This window comes from Ictalurus furcatus, chromosome 13 (assembly GCF_023375685.1).
Source record: "Ictalurus furcatus strain D&B chromosome 13, Billie_1.0, whole genome shotgun sequence".
Lineage (NCBI taxonomy): Eukaryota > Metazoa > Chordata > Actinopteri > Siluriformes > Ictaluridae > Ictalurus > Ictalurus furcatus.
In genome coordinates, this window is record NC_071267.1 from 9,012,867 (window position 1) to 9,027,174 (window position 14,308).

The following is a 14,308-nucleotide window of genomic DNA, read 5'->3' on the forward strand; positions in this document are numbered from 1 at the left end:
CAGAAAAACATGCTCACTTAGGGTGTTTTCACACTCGCGTCCTCTTTAAAAGAACCGAACCCAGACCCCTTAAAGTGGACCGAGAGATGCACTGAGTGAAAAAGGACCCATACGTCATCTCTCAGTCATGAGCTAGGAGTCACGTTAAATAATGACAGGAGTCGCTGTAATCTGTTCTACATAGATTGTTGAGAGATATCTGAGAGATGACTAGTATGCACGTACAAATTCTTAAATCGTAGTACACAGATGTGCATAGATGATGTAGATATAAATATATCAAGCTCAGCTAGGTCTGTAAGCTAGTACAGGGAGCATATGACGAGTTGTTTTCACAGATGTATAGTTTACAGTTAATGCATGATTGTAAGTGGTTTTGTTCATGTGCCTTAACTTTGAGACTTCATGAGCAGTATTATTTTCATATCAGTAAAAGGGATGTGAGAGAAGGGAAGCTACATGGAGAGAACTGCAGTACCGTATGCGCAACAGAGACGAGGGCCTAGGTCAGGTCGCACAAAGAATGAGGGGAGATGGGAGGCCAAGTTCAAATTCCCCTCTGGGTCTGAATACTCAGGCAGAGGGAGGTTCTTCATCAGATCATCATACCTACACAACACATACACACAGCCACTTAACACTCTCCAGGAAAGAAAAAAACCCCCAAAACAATAAACACTTCAACATGACAGCTGTAATGTACCTAGAAGGCATTAGAGCCATAAACTCTTCTCCTGAGGGCCAGTCTTTTAGCCTGTACACAATCGCCTCGCCATCTCTGGATTTGGGCCGTTCTGAAGTAGAGAAAGAGATATAGAGAAACGAATAAAGACAGAAAGGGTTGGTGTCAGGAGAACACATCTGGAGAGTCTGATTGCAAATACCAGTTCTTTTCAGGACTACTCACTGGTCAGGTCCTCAAAGCCGTCCCAGAACTCTTTGATGCCCGAGTTGGACACCACTCCGTCCTTGCAGTTCAGCAGATCCCCCTGGTGGTCGGCGAACTCCTGGCTGAAAGCTTCAGCCTTCCACAGGCTGGCGTTGAGCTTCCTGTGAACCCCTGAGACGAGCACAGGCTGGAAAAACACCACAGAGGAAATGGGCCTTTAATGACAGCCAGGATCACAGCAACTCTCAGACCGTTCCCTTTTCACACAGTGGAAAATATGTAGCCTGGAGGAAGGGGAAAAAACCTTAACTACTACAATATGTAATACATCAGCAACCAGCACACTTTTGTTTTATCTGCAAATGCCTCAGCACTTCTATATGTGTGTAACGCCCCTGCTTTCTGAGGCAGGATCAAACGCTGACACAGGCATCTTTACCGAACAACGCATAATAAACACCTCCACGTGCCTCCTTGATGCACGGCCCTGCGGCCTTCTCAGACAACAACACGCACAGCCGGCTGTCGCTCGAAAACATGCACGGTCCACCTGAAGAGGTGTGTTTTTATTAATGTTGTATGGTTCCTTTGGAGCTGTAAACTCGTGGCGCCAAGAGCAGGAGCTCTGTAAAAGCCATTTTGACTCGGGGAACAGATTAAAACAGTAGCACCTCCCCACCAGGGGGAGCTGAAGACCCACACCAGCACACTACTGAAAGCTAGAAGGGAAAAAGAGCATGTACTGTATAAACAACCTTCATACTCTGCTCTTGCCTTCTTTGTTTCACCAACATACCTTGCTATTTTCTGATGTGCATGGTAAACGCTGAGTGGTTTGCAGCAGCGTGACTAACCTGTCCCTGCTTCCAGCACTCTCGGAACAGTTTCCAGTTGTTGCTGTTGCGGTGGTCTTTGAGCCAGAGCAGTCTACGATCATACAACCAGCAGTGGGGGATGTCTGCATGCTGCTCAGGCACGTCCTCAGCTTGTTTCCTCCTCTCAGCCCTGGCCTCTTCCTGGGGTTTAGCCTTTGGGCTCTGCTTAGTGTTGCGGTCCGCCGGTATCTTATTCTCCACCACTGAAGCGATGATGTCATCCAGGATGTTAGGCATAGTGCGACCACTTTTCCCAGTCTGAGCAGGGGCACATGGGAAACAAAGAAGGATGTATTATTATTATTATTATTATTATCATTATTATTATTAGTGTCTTTTAGAAAGACCACTTTGCATAAATATGGGCAAGTGATGGTCAGAAGGCACAATTTGACAGAAATACACAATAGAAAAGCTGTCCCAGTCAAGAAACAAACACTGTAGTCGTAACTGCCAGACATTCAATTTGAAATTGAAACAGTCATGGTTTCCCTTGTGTTCATTTATCTGCTGTTGAATGACTAATCCAACAGACATCCTTTACTCAAACTACTTATTTGACACAGGAACACTACCTATCTGCATACTAAAATCGTGAATTTCCTGTTTATGTGGGCGCGTGTTACTGATTGGCCGCAGTCGGTGAAATACGTTTCTCTGTATGAATGAGTTTAGATTTGATGATCACATCACAGCAAACTCCTCTCAGCCTACGCTGTGTGTATTGTTGCGAGACCTGTGAGGCGGTGGAGTAGACCGGGGCGAAGGCGATGCCGGCGTCTGTGGAGCCCAACCGCAGTTTTCCGGCCGTGGTGGTGAGCAGGTCTCGCAGTGTGGAGCCTTGCTCTGTGCTGTTGGCCACCAGAGATGAAGCTTTACAGTGCAACGTTTCCAGAGCGTCTGTGCTCTCTTCCTTCACCTTCCCTACAGCTGACTCCTTATTCTCTGCAGGATGAGACACCGTGCAATCACGTTGACAACACTGAAGAACGTATTTTGAAACGTGTACAGTAGATTCATCATAAAGGAAAAAAAAAAAAAGACATCTGAGAGGCATGTTCATTCACAATGGATGAGGTGTTGAAAAGAAGAACTGTGTGCTGCATAGCTTGTGCTTTACTTTGTATAACACATGCCTAAGCTCATGAATGGACTTACTAATTACCTGACACATTAAATCAAGCAATCAGAGAAAATGTGCAGGGCATTTAGTGCCAGAACCGTGACTGAGAGCTTGTCATTGATATAATAACAGATGTAACGTGACCCAGTTCAGTTCTGAAAAGGCACTCCAAGTAGAAATCTGTGAATGAGCTGCTTTTGTGCAGTTCAAGACAATGACCAAAGCCCACATAGCCGACATTCATCTAACTGGTGCTCCATTTTAGAGTAGCCTGCCAGTGTAGCATGTAAAGCCAACCGGATAAACATCTGGTTAGGTGAGCTATGTATACCGTTAAATATGAGGCTTGTGGAATTCTGGCATGCGTACACACACAATAAGAAATGTGACTGGTCTAGGGCACGTATATTTCCTAATTATTTCTCTCTCATTTTGTTTCACCCTCTCTTTGCTCACCTTTCTTCTCTTCCCGGGATTTCTGCTCGGCCAAGTCGGCCAGAAAGTGCAGTGGTGACTGAGACTCTGGTGGTGTGAGCTTGCTATCAGTGCTGGTGTCACTGGCTGGGCTACTGCCCCCGTTTGCCTCCACCTTCGGTCCCAAGTTGTGCTGACCAGCCTCAGGCTTGCACAGGGAAAGCTTGTTGCTGTGGTTCAGCACGTTCTGGAGCACCTGCGGAAGGAAAACGTACGGAGGGTCAGAGAAGAAAAAGGGGGGGGGGGGGAAGCACTGATGAGCTGTTGAGGTGGAACAAGACTGCAAGTGCAGGTTTCTTGATAGGATACAGACCTGAGAAACGCCGTTAGTGCATGGGAGCTTGTTGAGGATGTTCTGCTTGCTGGCACAGGCGCAGTGCGCTTTGATGCCAAACTTCTCCCTGAGCGTGTGCATGGCATTTACCAGGTCCGTCAAGACTGCAACGCAACACAAAAAGTCTCATCGTGTCACTTTTCACATACAGAAGATGTGTATACAAGCAGTGAAAAGAAGAGGAGGACGGGCAAAGCGAAGGTCCGTGGGACGTGGTTCTGTTTTGCTGAATTCAGCATGTGCCTACACATCGCGAGCGTTGAACTATGCTATCTCGGCACTCTGCCAAGTATGCCTCGAGCCCCACAACAGCCCTTTGTTCCAGACTCGCAGGGTGCCCACTATGCGCAAGGGCATGTGTTTGTACGGTTTTTCACTCAGAAAAGAGGGAACTTCATGAGGAATCAGACTGTGGTCAGGAGATGAGTGTGTTACACTGGCTAGGTAATACAGAGCTTAGTTGATTTAAGGTTGTTTTTTTTTTTACATTTACGGCATTTTGGCAGACACCCTTATCCAGGGCGACTTACATTTATCTCATTTATACATCTGAGCCATTCAGGGTTAAGGGCCTTGCCCAAGGGCCCAATAGTGGTAGCTTGGCAATGCTGGGGCTTGAACTCCTGAACTTCTGATCAGTAACCCAGAGCCTTTAACCACTGAACCACCACTGCCCCACAGGCTATCTATCAGAATTGTTTTTTTTTTTACTCTCTCCTTTCGCTCTTGTATTTTCCAAACGAGGAAATGTTCTGACAACAGGAGTGTGTTCTGTGTGACGCCGTACCTGTTCCTGGAATAATCTGCGTTGGCATCAAGTGCTTGTGATCGTGTGGCTGTCCCTTGACGCACTTCAGCCAAGCGTACAGTTCTTTGTCTGTGGAACAATAAAAGTAACGTTACTCACAAGAGGGAAATTGCGATAGCTTTCTACTCATAAAAAAACCAACAACATCAACCCAGACACATGCAGCAATCCAATGAAAACAGTACAGAACAGATTGTCTCTCCAGCATTTATAGCTCTAATTAATACAAAATGGAACATGACTCAGCAGAAATGATGTCAGGACTTGAAGAAACTAATCGGTAAGTGCTTTTGATGGAAGTGACTCAAAGTACTGCAGAGACAAACAAGTCTGGGAATGGGGATGGGGATGGGGCAGACGATGATTTGTGTGCAAAGATTTTTGTCAGTCTGGCTGTTTACATGTACTGTAAAGTCTGCTACCTGTTTTAATGTTAGGTGTAACCTGAACTAAATATACGAGCGTGTAAGGAGTGGCATCATGAGATTAGTTCAGCATTTTAGCCGAGTCTCCTGAAAACGTCCTCGTTAAACAGAAGGCAAGACGATAAACTGCCCAGACTCGGCGGGAAAGTGCACCATCTGCCCTGGCTCGTTCACAGCAGGCACGGTGTAGAGGCGGTGGTGTGGTTGGGTGTGTGACCCTCACAGAGCTCGACTGAATATCAAAACAAAATCTGACCTTTGGAGTTCTTCTTCTCCTTCGCCTTGTAGCAGTCCAAGCACACCACAAATCCACATTTCTGGCACACCCAGTGAATGTTGAACAATGTGGCCTCGCATGCGTCGCAGCTCTCACGCACCCCCCTCACCGCCCGTTTCCAGGCTATCTTGGCTGAGAGGCAAAGCAAACAGAGTCTGGATAAAATGGATGTTCATGGAGCAGATTGCTAGAATGTTCTCTCTCGCTCTCTCTCGCTCTCTCTCTCTCTCTCTTTCTCGCTGTTAAAAACAACAGTCTGACAGATGGGATAATTTCATATTCCTCAGTCAGCAGACAGCAGACAAAGGCTACAATATGTGTAATGTTGTAACAAGACTGTTTCTGGGCCACATTTTCTGACATTTAAAATGATAAATCAAGTTAGCCTTGAAAATATATTTCAACATATTTATTAAACGCTCAAAGCCGTACCAAAGAAAGGAGAAAATCTGATATGTGAAGGTACCATCTTTCTTTATCCATGTGGCTGCAGTCTTCTCGCTCATGACCAGCTGGCAGAACTTGTCTCCGATGTAGCTGAGAATATATTTGGAGGTTTCCACGTCCAGATCGTTCTCTTCGTATGCATCCGGAGCCCAGAGACTCAAGGCCTCCTCGTCATGCTGGTCAGGGGATGAGAAGCCGTCGATCCGGATAACTCCGTTCTTACTGTATGACAGGCTACAGGAAAAGTGACCGGGGGGGGGGGATGAGAGAGGCGCGTGAATGGACGAAATAGAACATGGAAGACAATGACGAACGAGCTAGAGAACAGTTCTTTTCCTTCTCTAAGAACGAAAGTGAATATTAACATAATGAAAGAGTACAGTGTGTGTGAGAGAGAGAGAGAGAGAGAGAGAGTGAGAAATGGAAAGAAAAGCTCTTTTAAGCAGGCCCCAAAACCACATTTTCCTTAACCCTGCTTAATCTGAACAAGTTTTAATATCCACGCCAATACAGTTTATGAAAAGAATCGAGTGGTCATCTGGATGAAACTGCCCAAATCTGGAGTGATGTCAGGAAGACAACATGGGCAGGTCTGCCACTGCCTGTGATTAAGCACGAGAAACTCAGATTTGGCAGAGCTCCTGTCCTCTGAGACTTCTAATAGAGGATTATAAATGGCCAGTAAACAGCACAGGAATGAAAAAACGAATATATTTAGAATACGGAGGACGAGTCGTCCAACCTAGGGTAACCCATGTAACTGGAGCCGTACCTCAGCTGGAGCTCGAGTGTACGAGAGCGCTAGATTTGACTTTTGATACCTGGATTCCCTTGATATGACAGGCGGTCTCAGTTATGACTAGTAGCTCGTAATATCAGTATGTAGCCCAAACGAAGTGGTGTTTTCTGTTGATGCGGCCAGATAAGCCAGGTTTAATACTATTTTCGAGTGAAATTCACAACCAGTAACATTACCAATAATACCTTATGTGCAAATTTACTTTTGTAAAGGTATCACTGAACTTGAAAGTAAATGGTCCCGTCTTCGGTGCTTGTTGGTGTCAGTGACTGTCTTACCGGCGGAAGTAGTAGAAGCGGCAGAAGACGGGCGAGTGGGTGGGCTCTTCTCCTTTCTTGGTGCGGATCGAGCGGCACTCGCGGCACTTCTGCAGGTTGGGGCCGATCTCCGAGCATGAATCGTCCTGCAGGAAGGACTCGCCTGTCTGCTTCAGCTTCTTCACTTTCCTCCAGTCTTTCAGCACTGAGCGAGGAATGCCATCTGAACACACACGTACACACAGAAACACAAATACACACAAAGTGCAACTATATTAAGAGAGTTCTCAATCTTATTTCCTTTATGTATATTTTGCAGGTAAAAAAAAAAAAAAAAATTATTGCGTAAATAGTGAAGTTACTGTGCTAGGCATGGAAGTGAGTAAAAACTTTCCAACCATTTCTCATGAGAAAACACATTCGATTTTAGTAAATCCCACTAAACAAATATTAACACTTCCCACAATCATGCTAAACATTCTTATCGTGTTTTGTTACAGAGATGTGCTTTATGAAAGCAAACAAACGAAACGGTATGAGTACCTACGTTTTCACCATTTACTCACACCCAGGTGACTCCACTGGCTCAGTGTTATGACTACAGCTATGACTACAGCTATGAAACATGACAATTCAGAGTGACCGTGTGTATTAGAACATATATTGAGTTACAAAGGGGCTCCTCTCAACATGTAACAATAATACGAGGGGCCTGCTAAAATCTCTCCGGTTAGAAGAGCACTTAACATGCCTTGGCAAGATTTATTTCACATAAAAGTTGAACATTCCTATAGCAGCTTTGAAACCTCCACAGCTGCAGTCCAGATGTGAGCACACCCCCACTCCTACACTCACAGTCCCCATCTATTTCTGACATACAATATCTTTCTCTTTAGGAATCAATAACGATCATATCATTTCATATGTATCATATGAAGATCAAATGTAGGGTGTCGAAGACATTTAAAAAGCTATTTATATTATATATATATATATATATATATATATATATATATATATATGTGTGTGTGTGTGTGTGTATGTATATATATATATATATATATATACATAATAAAAGGTACGTTTTTACATTTAAACGTTTTTACTTTTTTTTTTTTAGAACAATTTTGATCAATCTATCAAGTAATTACAATTAATTTTTTTTGACCATTTTAAATAAATGCACAAGAAAGGTGTGTATTGTAATGCATGCACTGAAATGGATCGTTCTATCTCGTATCCTACACCTCTGCAGACGCTATACTCCAGACGCTATACGTATTTTACTATACATATTATTTTATTGAGTTAGAACCTGGAATTTTGAATGAATTTTCATAGTTGTTGTAATCTATTTTGTTGACTAGTCATTGCAGCCTGGCTGTAAAGTATGGCAAGGTTTGTTATGTTGAGCTGAAGAGCCAAGATCTGTGGTGTTCTAAAAATGTATATGCTATTAAAAGCCTGTACTCAAAGGATAAAAACTTACTGCTGCTGGCCAGTTTGAGTTTGGTTTTCTCCTTGGCGCTTCTGAAAATGCCGTTGGGCTTGACATCGTCCTCGTCCTTGTCATTTTCCCCTTTCTTCTTTTGCATGTCATTCTGCTTCTTCTTGTAGGTGGGCTTAGGCTGCCTCTTTGCCCTCTGCTCATGCTTGCTGTCGCTGCCATCTGAGTCATCGCCGCTGTCCGAGCATGACTCGTGTGGCCGCTTGGAGGGACCTCGTCGCGGCTTCCTGTCCTCCTGGCTCATTTTATCCTCTAAGCATTTGCCATCTTTGCCTATCTCCACGTCGCTGGAGGTGGACGCTACTAGGTTGACCGTACATGGCTTAATGATCTCAGAGACGGCACTGGACGTCTTCTCCACCTTGTTAGTGTTGCGATCTTCCTCCGAGTGGCGAGTGAGCCATGCTTTCTTCAGTTTGTGGTAGTTGGGCTGGTTCATCTGTGATGGCTGACCATTGGGTAGAGGGCTGGCTTTGCTGGCTGGGTTGCCTGGCGAGGCACGATCCTGGGTGGTGATGGTGGGTGATTCCTGAGAGGATCGACTGCTGCTTTCACTCTCTGAGGCACTGCTTGAGCCGCGGGACTGGGCGGCAGCCAGGGCGGCTTTGTGCTTCTTCAGGTGGATGAAGTTCCCAGAGTAGGGCTGTGGAACTGGGGCCAAACCAGGCTGAGGCAGCTGGCCACTGGGGGAGGCTGTCCTGGCATTGCACTCCTGCAGCTCAGGGCCGGTGGGAGTCCTGCATTTGGGTACAGGGCCTTCCAGTCTGTTAATGTTACTGCTGCTTGGAGTGGCTGAGGTGGGATAATGTAGCTCAGCTGTGCCTCGACTCAGCACATTGTATGTGGAAGCAGCAGAGGCAGAAGTGGTTACATCAGTACTGCTATTGCACACAGAGTTAACAACGGCTACCGCAGAGCTGGGAAAGCTGCCCTGGGAGACTCGGACAAAGTTCTTTTTGTACTGCAAAAAAATATCCTCCCTATTTGTGTTCTGCTGGATAACTCTGCCAGGTTCTCTGGTCTCAGCCAGTTTGGTGCAGTCCAGTTGGTTTTTGCCTGTATGTGGCCTACTGCCAGACATCTCCTTGGCGCCAGACTTGGGGCCCGGTGAGCAGTCATACTTAATGCAGGTTCTAGAGCGAACAATAACAGAGGCTGTGGCTGCCTGTGGCTTCCCTTGACTTTTGTCTGAGTGCCACTGAGCCACTTTATCGTGGCTCTGTGAGTCAGAGCTGGCCCTCCATGGCTCACTGGAGCCCAGCTCTACATTGCTCTTCACCTCCCTGAGCTCCGGCAGCAGAGTGGGGGGCTTCTGTTGCTCCGATACCTTCCCAGCCACACTGACCGGCTGAATGGGGGTGAGCGTGGGCGGCGAGAGGCGACCGTAGACAGCCTCCTTGCGGTCCAGTGTTTGCTGGGTGGGTGGGTGAAAGACAGGTGCCCTGTGCAGGGCAGGCATGCTCCTGAGTTGGTTTGAGGGTGAAATAGCTGGACTGCGGCGTTCGCTGGCTGCCGCTGGGGTAGTGAGTGGATTCAGGGCCACCTGCTGACTGAGCTGCTCGCTGATCTTCCCTACCAGGCCCTCACCCTCTGGCTGGTGCTTGATAAGCGGGGGAGGCTTGGACAGGGACTTGGCGCTGCCTCCGCCACTAGTGTAAGAGCCCAGAGGCAGGGGACTCGAGAGAGAAAGGGAGTTGAGCTCTTTGGAGGGGTAGAGACGGGGTGGCTCATTCACCACGCTGTTGGACAGGGTCGTGAAATAGTTGCTCTGCGGCAGTGACTGAGCAGCAGAGTGCTTGTACTTGTAAAGATCAGACGGCGAATGTTCATTCTCCTTGGGCGGTCCATTAATGGGGAGGGAGGGAATGCGGGCATAGGGCTCACGCTCTGGCTCTCCTGACCGGATCTTGGCAGTAAAGGGGGCCACCTCAATGCTCTCCTGTAGGATGCGGCGGTTCTCCTCCTTGTACTTAACGGTCCGGTCTGACGTGTCCAGTGGCAGGCGGGGAGGCTGTGTCTGCTGCTTCATGTGAGATGAATCCATGTAGAGGCGCTGCAACTCTTTGCTGTTGGGTGTCCGGCTTCGGTCTGGCTCCTGCTTCAGGTGGGCTGTTACAAGGCCACGCATGGGATCCACAAAAACTTTACTCTCCAGTTCCCTGATGAGAGAGGGAAAGAAGTAATACAGAATTTTGATGCTTTTATCAAAAATAAGTTAAACAGTACAACAAATGCCATAGGATCCACTGATGTCCAATCCAGTGTGTATTCCTGCCCTTCATTCGGTGTTCTCGGAAGTCCGTTTTTCATACATTTTCAGAGTATTGTTTAAAAGAAATGTCAAATTCAAGAGATAAATATTGTTTATCTGATTTCAAACGCGCATCCCATTTCATGAAAATATTGGTTCTGCAACAGAAGAGCCTTGCCATTTCTTAGACTGATATAATACAGGCCACTTTCCTAAATTTCAACATGGCCTATTTCATAGTTCCATTCAATCTAAATCTAGACCATATCATTACCGTTACCACTGCCAACATAGTTGACAAGCAGGCCATGCAGAGACAGCTCGGTTAAAAGAGCAAAACACGCTTCAAATAAAAGCAGTTGGTGCCTCAATCAGAGCCTGAGAACAGAGCAGGAACTGAACTGGCCTCTGTGTTAGTGTCTATACTACATCACACCTTACAAAGTACACTGTGGAAGCAGATTAGAGTCAGGCAATCTGGCTTTAGAAAACTAAACACAGCTACTCGTTTATACCGAAACAATTCAGTTAGGAACATGGTTGCTAAATGAGTACAAATTTGTTTCATTCCAGGTCACAAGGTATTTTAACAGACAGAGCTTTGTGTGTGAGTGTTCACCCTTTGTGGAGATCTGCAGATGTTTTTGAGAGTGGAGGGCTGGAGTGTGAGGAGATTTTAAGGGGCCTGTGGGGGTCAGCGCTGGCTGGTCTACCCGGGACATGACTCAGAATACCGAGGCTGTCTGCTGAGGTCACAGGGGTGGGCTGATGGAGCCAGGGGCTGGAGGTGTTCTGTAACACACACACACACACACACACACACACACACACACACACACACACACAGAGATGAAGACGTATACATCCATCTAGGTAGCATCAGGGTGTGACTGTAAGCACAACTGACTTTGTCACATTATTACTGATTTCATCTCTTATTCCTGCTTATTTGTCACACTGTTTGAGTCATAAAACAAAGCTGGTGCACCACTACAACTTTCTAAATGAAAAGGGACTAGATTAATGGTACTTAGAACAGCCTCTAGTACTCTCGGTATCTCTTTTTATACGGCACACTAGGTAGAAAAAGACCTCTTCCATTCAGTAACCTACCTGAATACACATTGATTTAAAAAAAAATAATTATAATAATGTCCTGTGATATCCTTACCCTTGGTAGGCTACCGTCTGAATTCACAGCATTCTCTGGATGCACCCACTTTGATCCAGGCAGGCTAAGTCCAGGTGGATAGGAGTGCTGCGTGCCATTATGATACTGCCAGATGATGGGATATAGGCCCAGCTGGTTGTAGCTGGCACCACCGTGCGTCTGGGTCAGCAGCTGAGGGGGCGGTTGTTGTTGCAGAAACTGCTGTTGCTGGTGTGGGTGGTGGTGAGCTAGAGCCAGATGACTGAGTCCACTTGAGTCAAGGCGAGAGTGACCACCTAGAAGGGAGGTCGGTGGCATGGCAGGCAACACGGTGGGGAGCAAGGGGTGGTGCACCGAGGGGTGTGGGCTGAGGGAAGAGGCGGGCAATAGGTGGGAGTGGTGGTGTGAACTGGGTGTTAGGCAAGTAGCGTGGGAGGAGCTGTGGAGTGGATGGAGGTGGGGAGGAAGGTAAGTAACATGGTTGGTCTCGGCTTCTGGCCGCACCAGTGCCGGGTCACGATACACTGTGAAGTGCTCGTTTTTGTCGACGATGAGAGGGCTCTTGGTGGACTCAGAGGGAGTAGTGCGAGCAGGAACAGGCTTGAAGCTGGAGCGTGGGGTTTCTGTGTCTGGCTTGGCTGCCAACCGGCCAACAGAGGATGGAGGGTTGTCGGTGTGTCGTCCTTTGTGTTTGGTCACTTCAGGGGAAGTGTTTGGTTTAGGCTTCATGGCCTCCAGGACACTGTGGGTTTTCGACTTCATGGCGTCAGGTGAGGGATTGCACTTGGGCTTAAATGTATCAGGTGAAGGGTTGGACTTGGATTTGGCCACGTCTGGTGATGAGCTAAGTTTCTGTGGCTTTCGCACGTCTTCAGCGAGTGAGGCGTTCTTGATGCAAGGCATGATTGAAGGGTACTGCTGCTGTACTTTTTCTCTTTCCCTTTCTGCCACAGCGGCTGACTCGCTTACTGAAGCCACAGGTCGGATCACCTCAGACTGGGCAAACTCAATCTTGCTACCCAAACTCTGACCTCGCTGCTGCTGCAGCTCGCCCTCTGGTTTCCTGCATTCAGAGGCTGAAGGGTTTAGCACCAAATGTCTGGCTTCAGGGACATAGGTTTCACGTTTCTGAGAGGCCAAAAGGGCAGATACAGCCTCTGAGTTCTCTCTGGTGGCGGGGTGGGAGCCGGAGTCCTCTGTGATGTCAATCACACACTTTGGTGTGTGTGTTCTAGGTGCCCCTGTGCTATAATGGTCCTTGGGCAGAGTTTTCACAGTGCTTTTTATTTCCACAATGCACCCCTGAACCTCAGCAGGACCCAAGCTCTGAGGCTGTGCACAGGGGCTGGGAGGGGGCAGTGGGGAAGGCTGCACCGGGGACCTCCTCCCCCCTGTTTGTTCAGTCTTGGCAGAGGGAACCACTTCCATGGCTGTCGGCTTGACAATCTTTTCCACCTTAGATACCTCCTCCCAGGGAGACACCCTGCTATTGGCCTCCGACTCCTCCAGAGCATTGCAGCTCTGGGACTTGTCCTCTTCCTCGTTGGCTTTTGAAATGCCCTTACTTTTCAGTTCATTTTCAGAGCTTGGCTCTGAGGATGAGTCCAGGAGCCTCTTATTGGAGTTCTCAGAGTCACTGCTCTCTGAAAGATCAGATGCCTCCATCTTTATCCGTTTAAGGCCAGCCTTCTTCTCCTCGTCCTCAGCTTTCCTCCGCTTGCTCACCATCTGTTTTGATTTGTTCCTTGAAACATCTGCAGCACAAGAAATCACATATGAGAGGTCAGCCAGGGCCAAGAACTTTAACATTTCATTTCATTTCATTTCATTTCAAAGATGCAAAAAAACAAAAAACCCTCATGCTTTTGAGTGGTTCCAACCAGGGGATGACGTCACAGTGCAATTATTTGTTTGTCAGTGTTTAAATACATTTTTTGAATAATAGCATAATTAGAAACAGAATAATCAAGTGTAAAGGAAGGCTCAGTGAAGAGTCTGTTCTGGCTACAGCCGGAACAGAGACAGTACAGTAGTGGTACAGTGCAGTAGGACGTTACCTCCTCTTCCCCCTCCAGAGTCCATCTTTTCCTCTTTGATCTTCTCGTCATCGGGGATGCTGCTGTCTGATCCCTTCCTACGTGATGACCGGGACCCACGCTGTTGCCCTGGTGATGACTGCAGCTGCTGCTGGTGCTGCTGGGATACCTGCTGCTGAGCATGCTGGGACTGTTGCTGCTGGGCCTGTGGACCCTGCTTGGTGGCGGAGCCTGATGAGTTCATCACCGGTCTGGGACTGTTGGCCTGGGCACGTGTGTAATGACCCTGTGAGCAATCCGCAGACAAGTAGACACACACAAAGACACCAATGATGGTGGACGTCAACCATGAGGAGGACTGGATTGGGCTTAAATTTGGCATGTGTTTCTTTTTTCCAAGCACTGGGTGCAAAATCCACCACGACCACTAGCACCACTAATATAAAATACCAAAACTTCACAAGAAATGTAAGGAAAGGAAAGGGAACTCCATTTCAACACATTCTGGTCTGTCGACAACTGCACTACAGACAGTCTATCAAAAAATGGAGTCACAGCACTAGCCTGAAAAGGAGAGTTCCTATGGCTTTTCTCCACTCCATAGTTTCATAGACTCTGCCACAAATGCACTCATTCATGCTAGAAAAACTGGCACG

The 14,308-nt window shown here is 47.2% G+C and overlaps 1 protein-coding gene across 3 annotated transcripts in view; it reads right to left on the minus strand.

Moving 5' to 3' along the window:
• jmjd1cb (jumonji domain containing 1Cb) overlaps positions 1-14,308 on the minus strand; it is a 144,219-nt gene that overhangs the window by 8,969 nt on the left and 120,942 nt on the right. For all 3 annotated transcript variants that reach the window (XM_053639655.1, XM_053639654.1, XM_053639653.1), the window contains 15 exons: positions 13,674-13,938; positions 11,638-13,370; positions 11,086-11,258; positions 8,198-10,374; positions 6,730-6,931; positions 5,672-5,886; positions 5,185-5,337; positions 4,483-4,572; positions 3,675-3,799; positions 3,344-3,557; positions 2,501-2,709; positions 1,744-2,022; positions 908-1,076; positions 704-794; positions 479-609 (listed from right to left, as the gene is read on the minus strand). In XM_053639655.1, the coding sequence (XP_053495630.1) occupies positions 479-609; positions 704-794; positions 908-1,076; positions 1,744-2,022; positions 2,501-2,709; positions 3,344-3,557; positions 3,675-3,799; positions 4,483-4,572; positions 5,185-5,337; positions 5,672-5,886; positions 6,730-6,931; positions 8,198-10,374; positions 11,086-11,258; positions 11,638-13,370; positions 13,674-13,938 (6,226 nt within the window). The remainder of the gene's footprint in view (positions 1-478; positions 610-703; positions 795-907; positions 1,077-1,743; positions 2,023-2,500; positions 2,710-3,343; positions 3,558-3,674; positions 3,800-4,482; positions 4,573-5,184; positions 5,338-5,671; positions 5,887-6,729; positions 6,932-8,197; positions 10,375-11,085; positions 11,259-11,637; positions 13,371-13,673; positions 13,939-14,308) is intronic.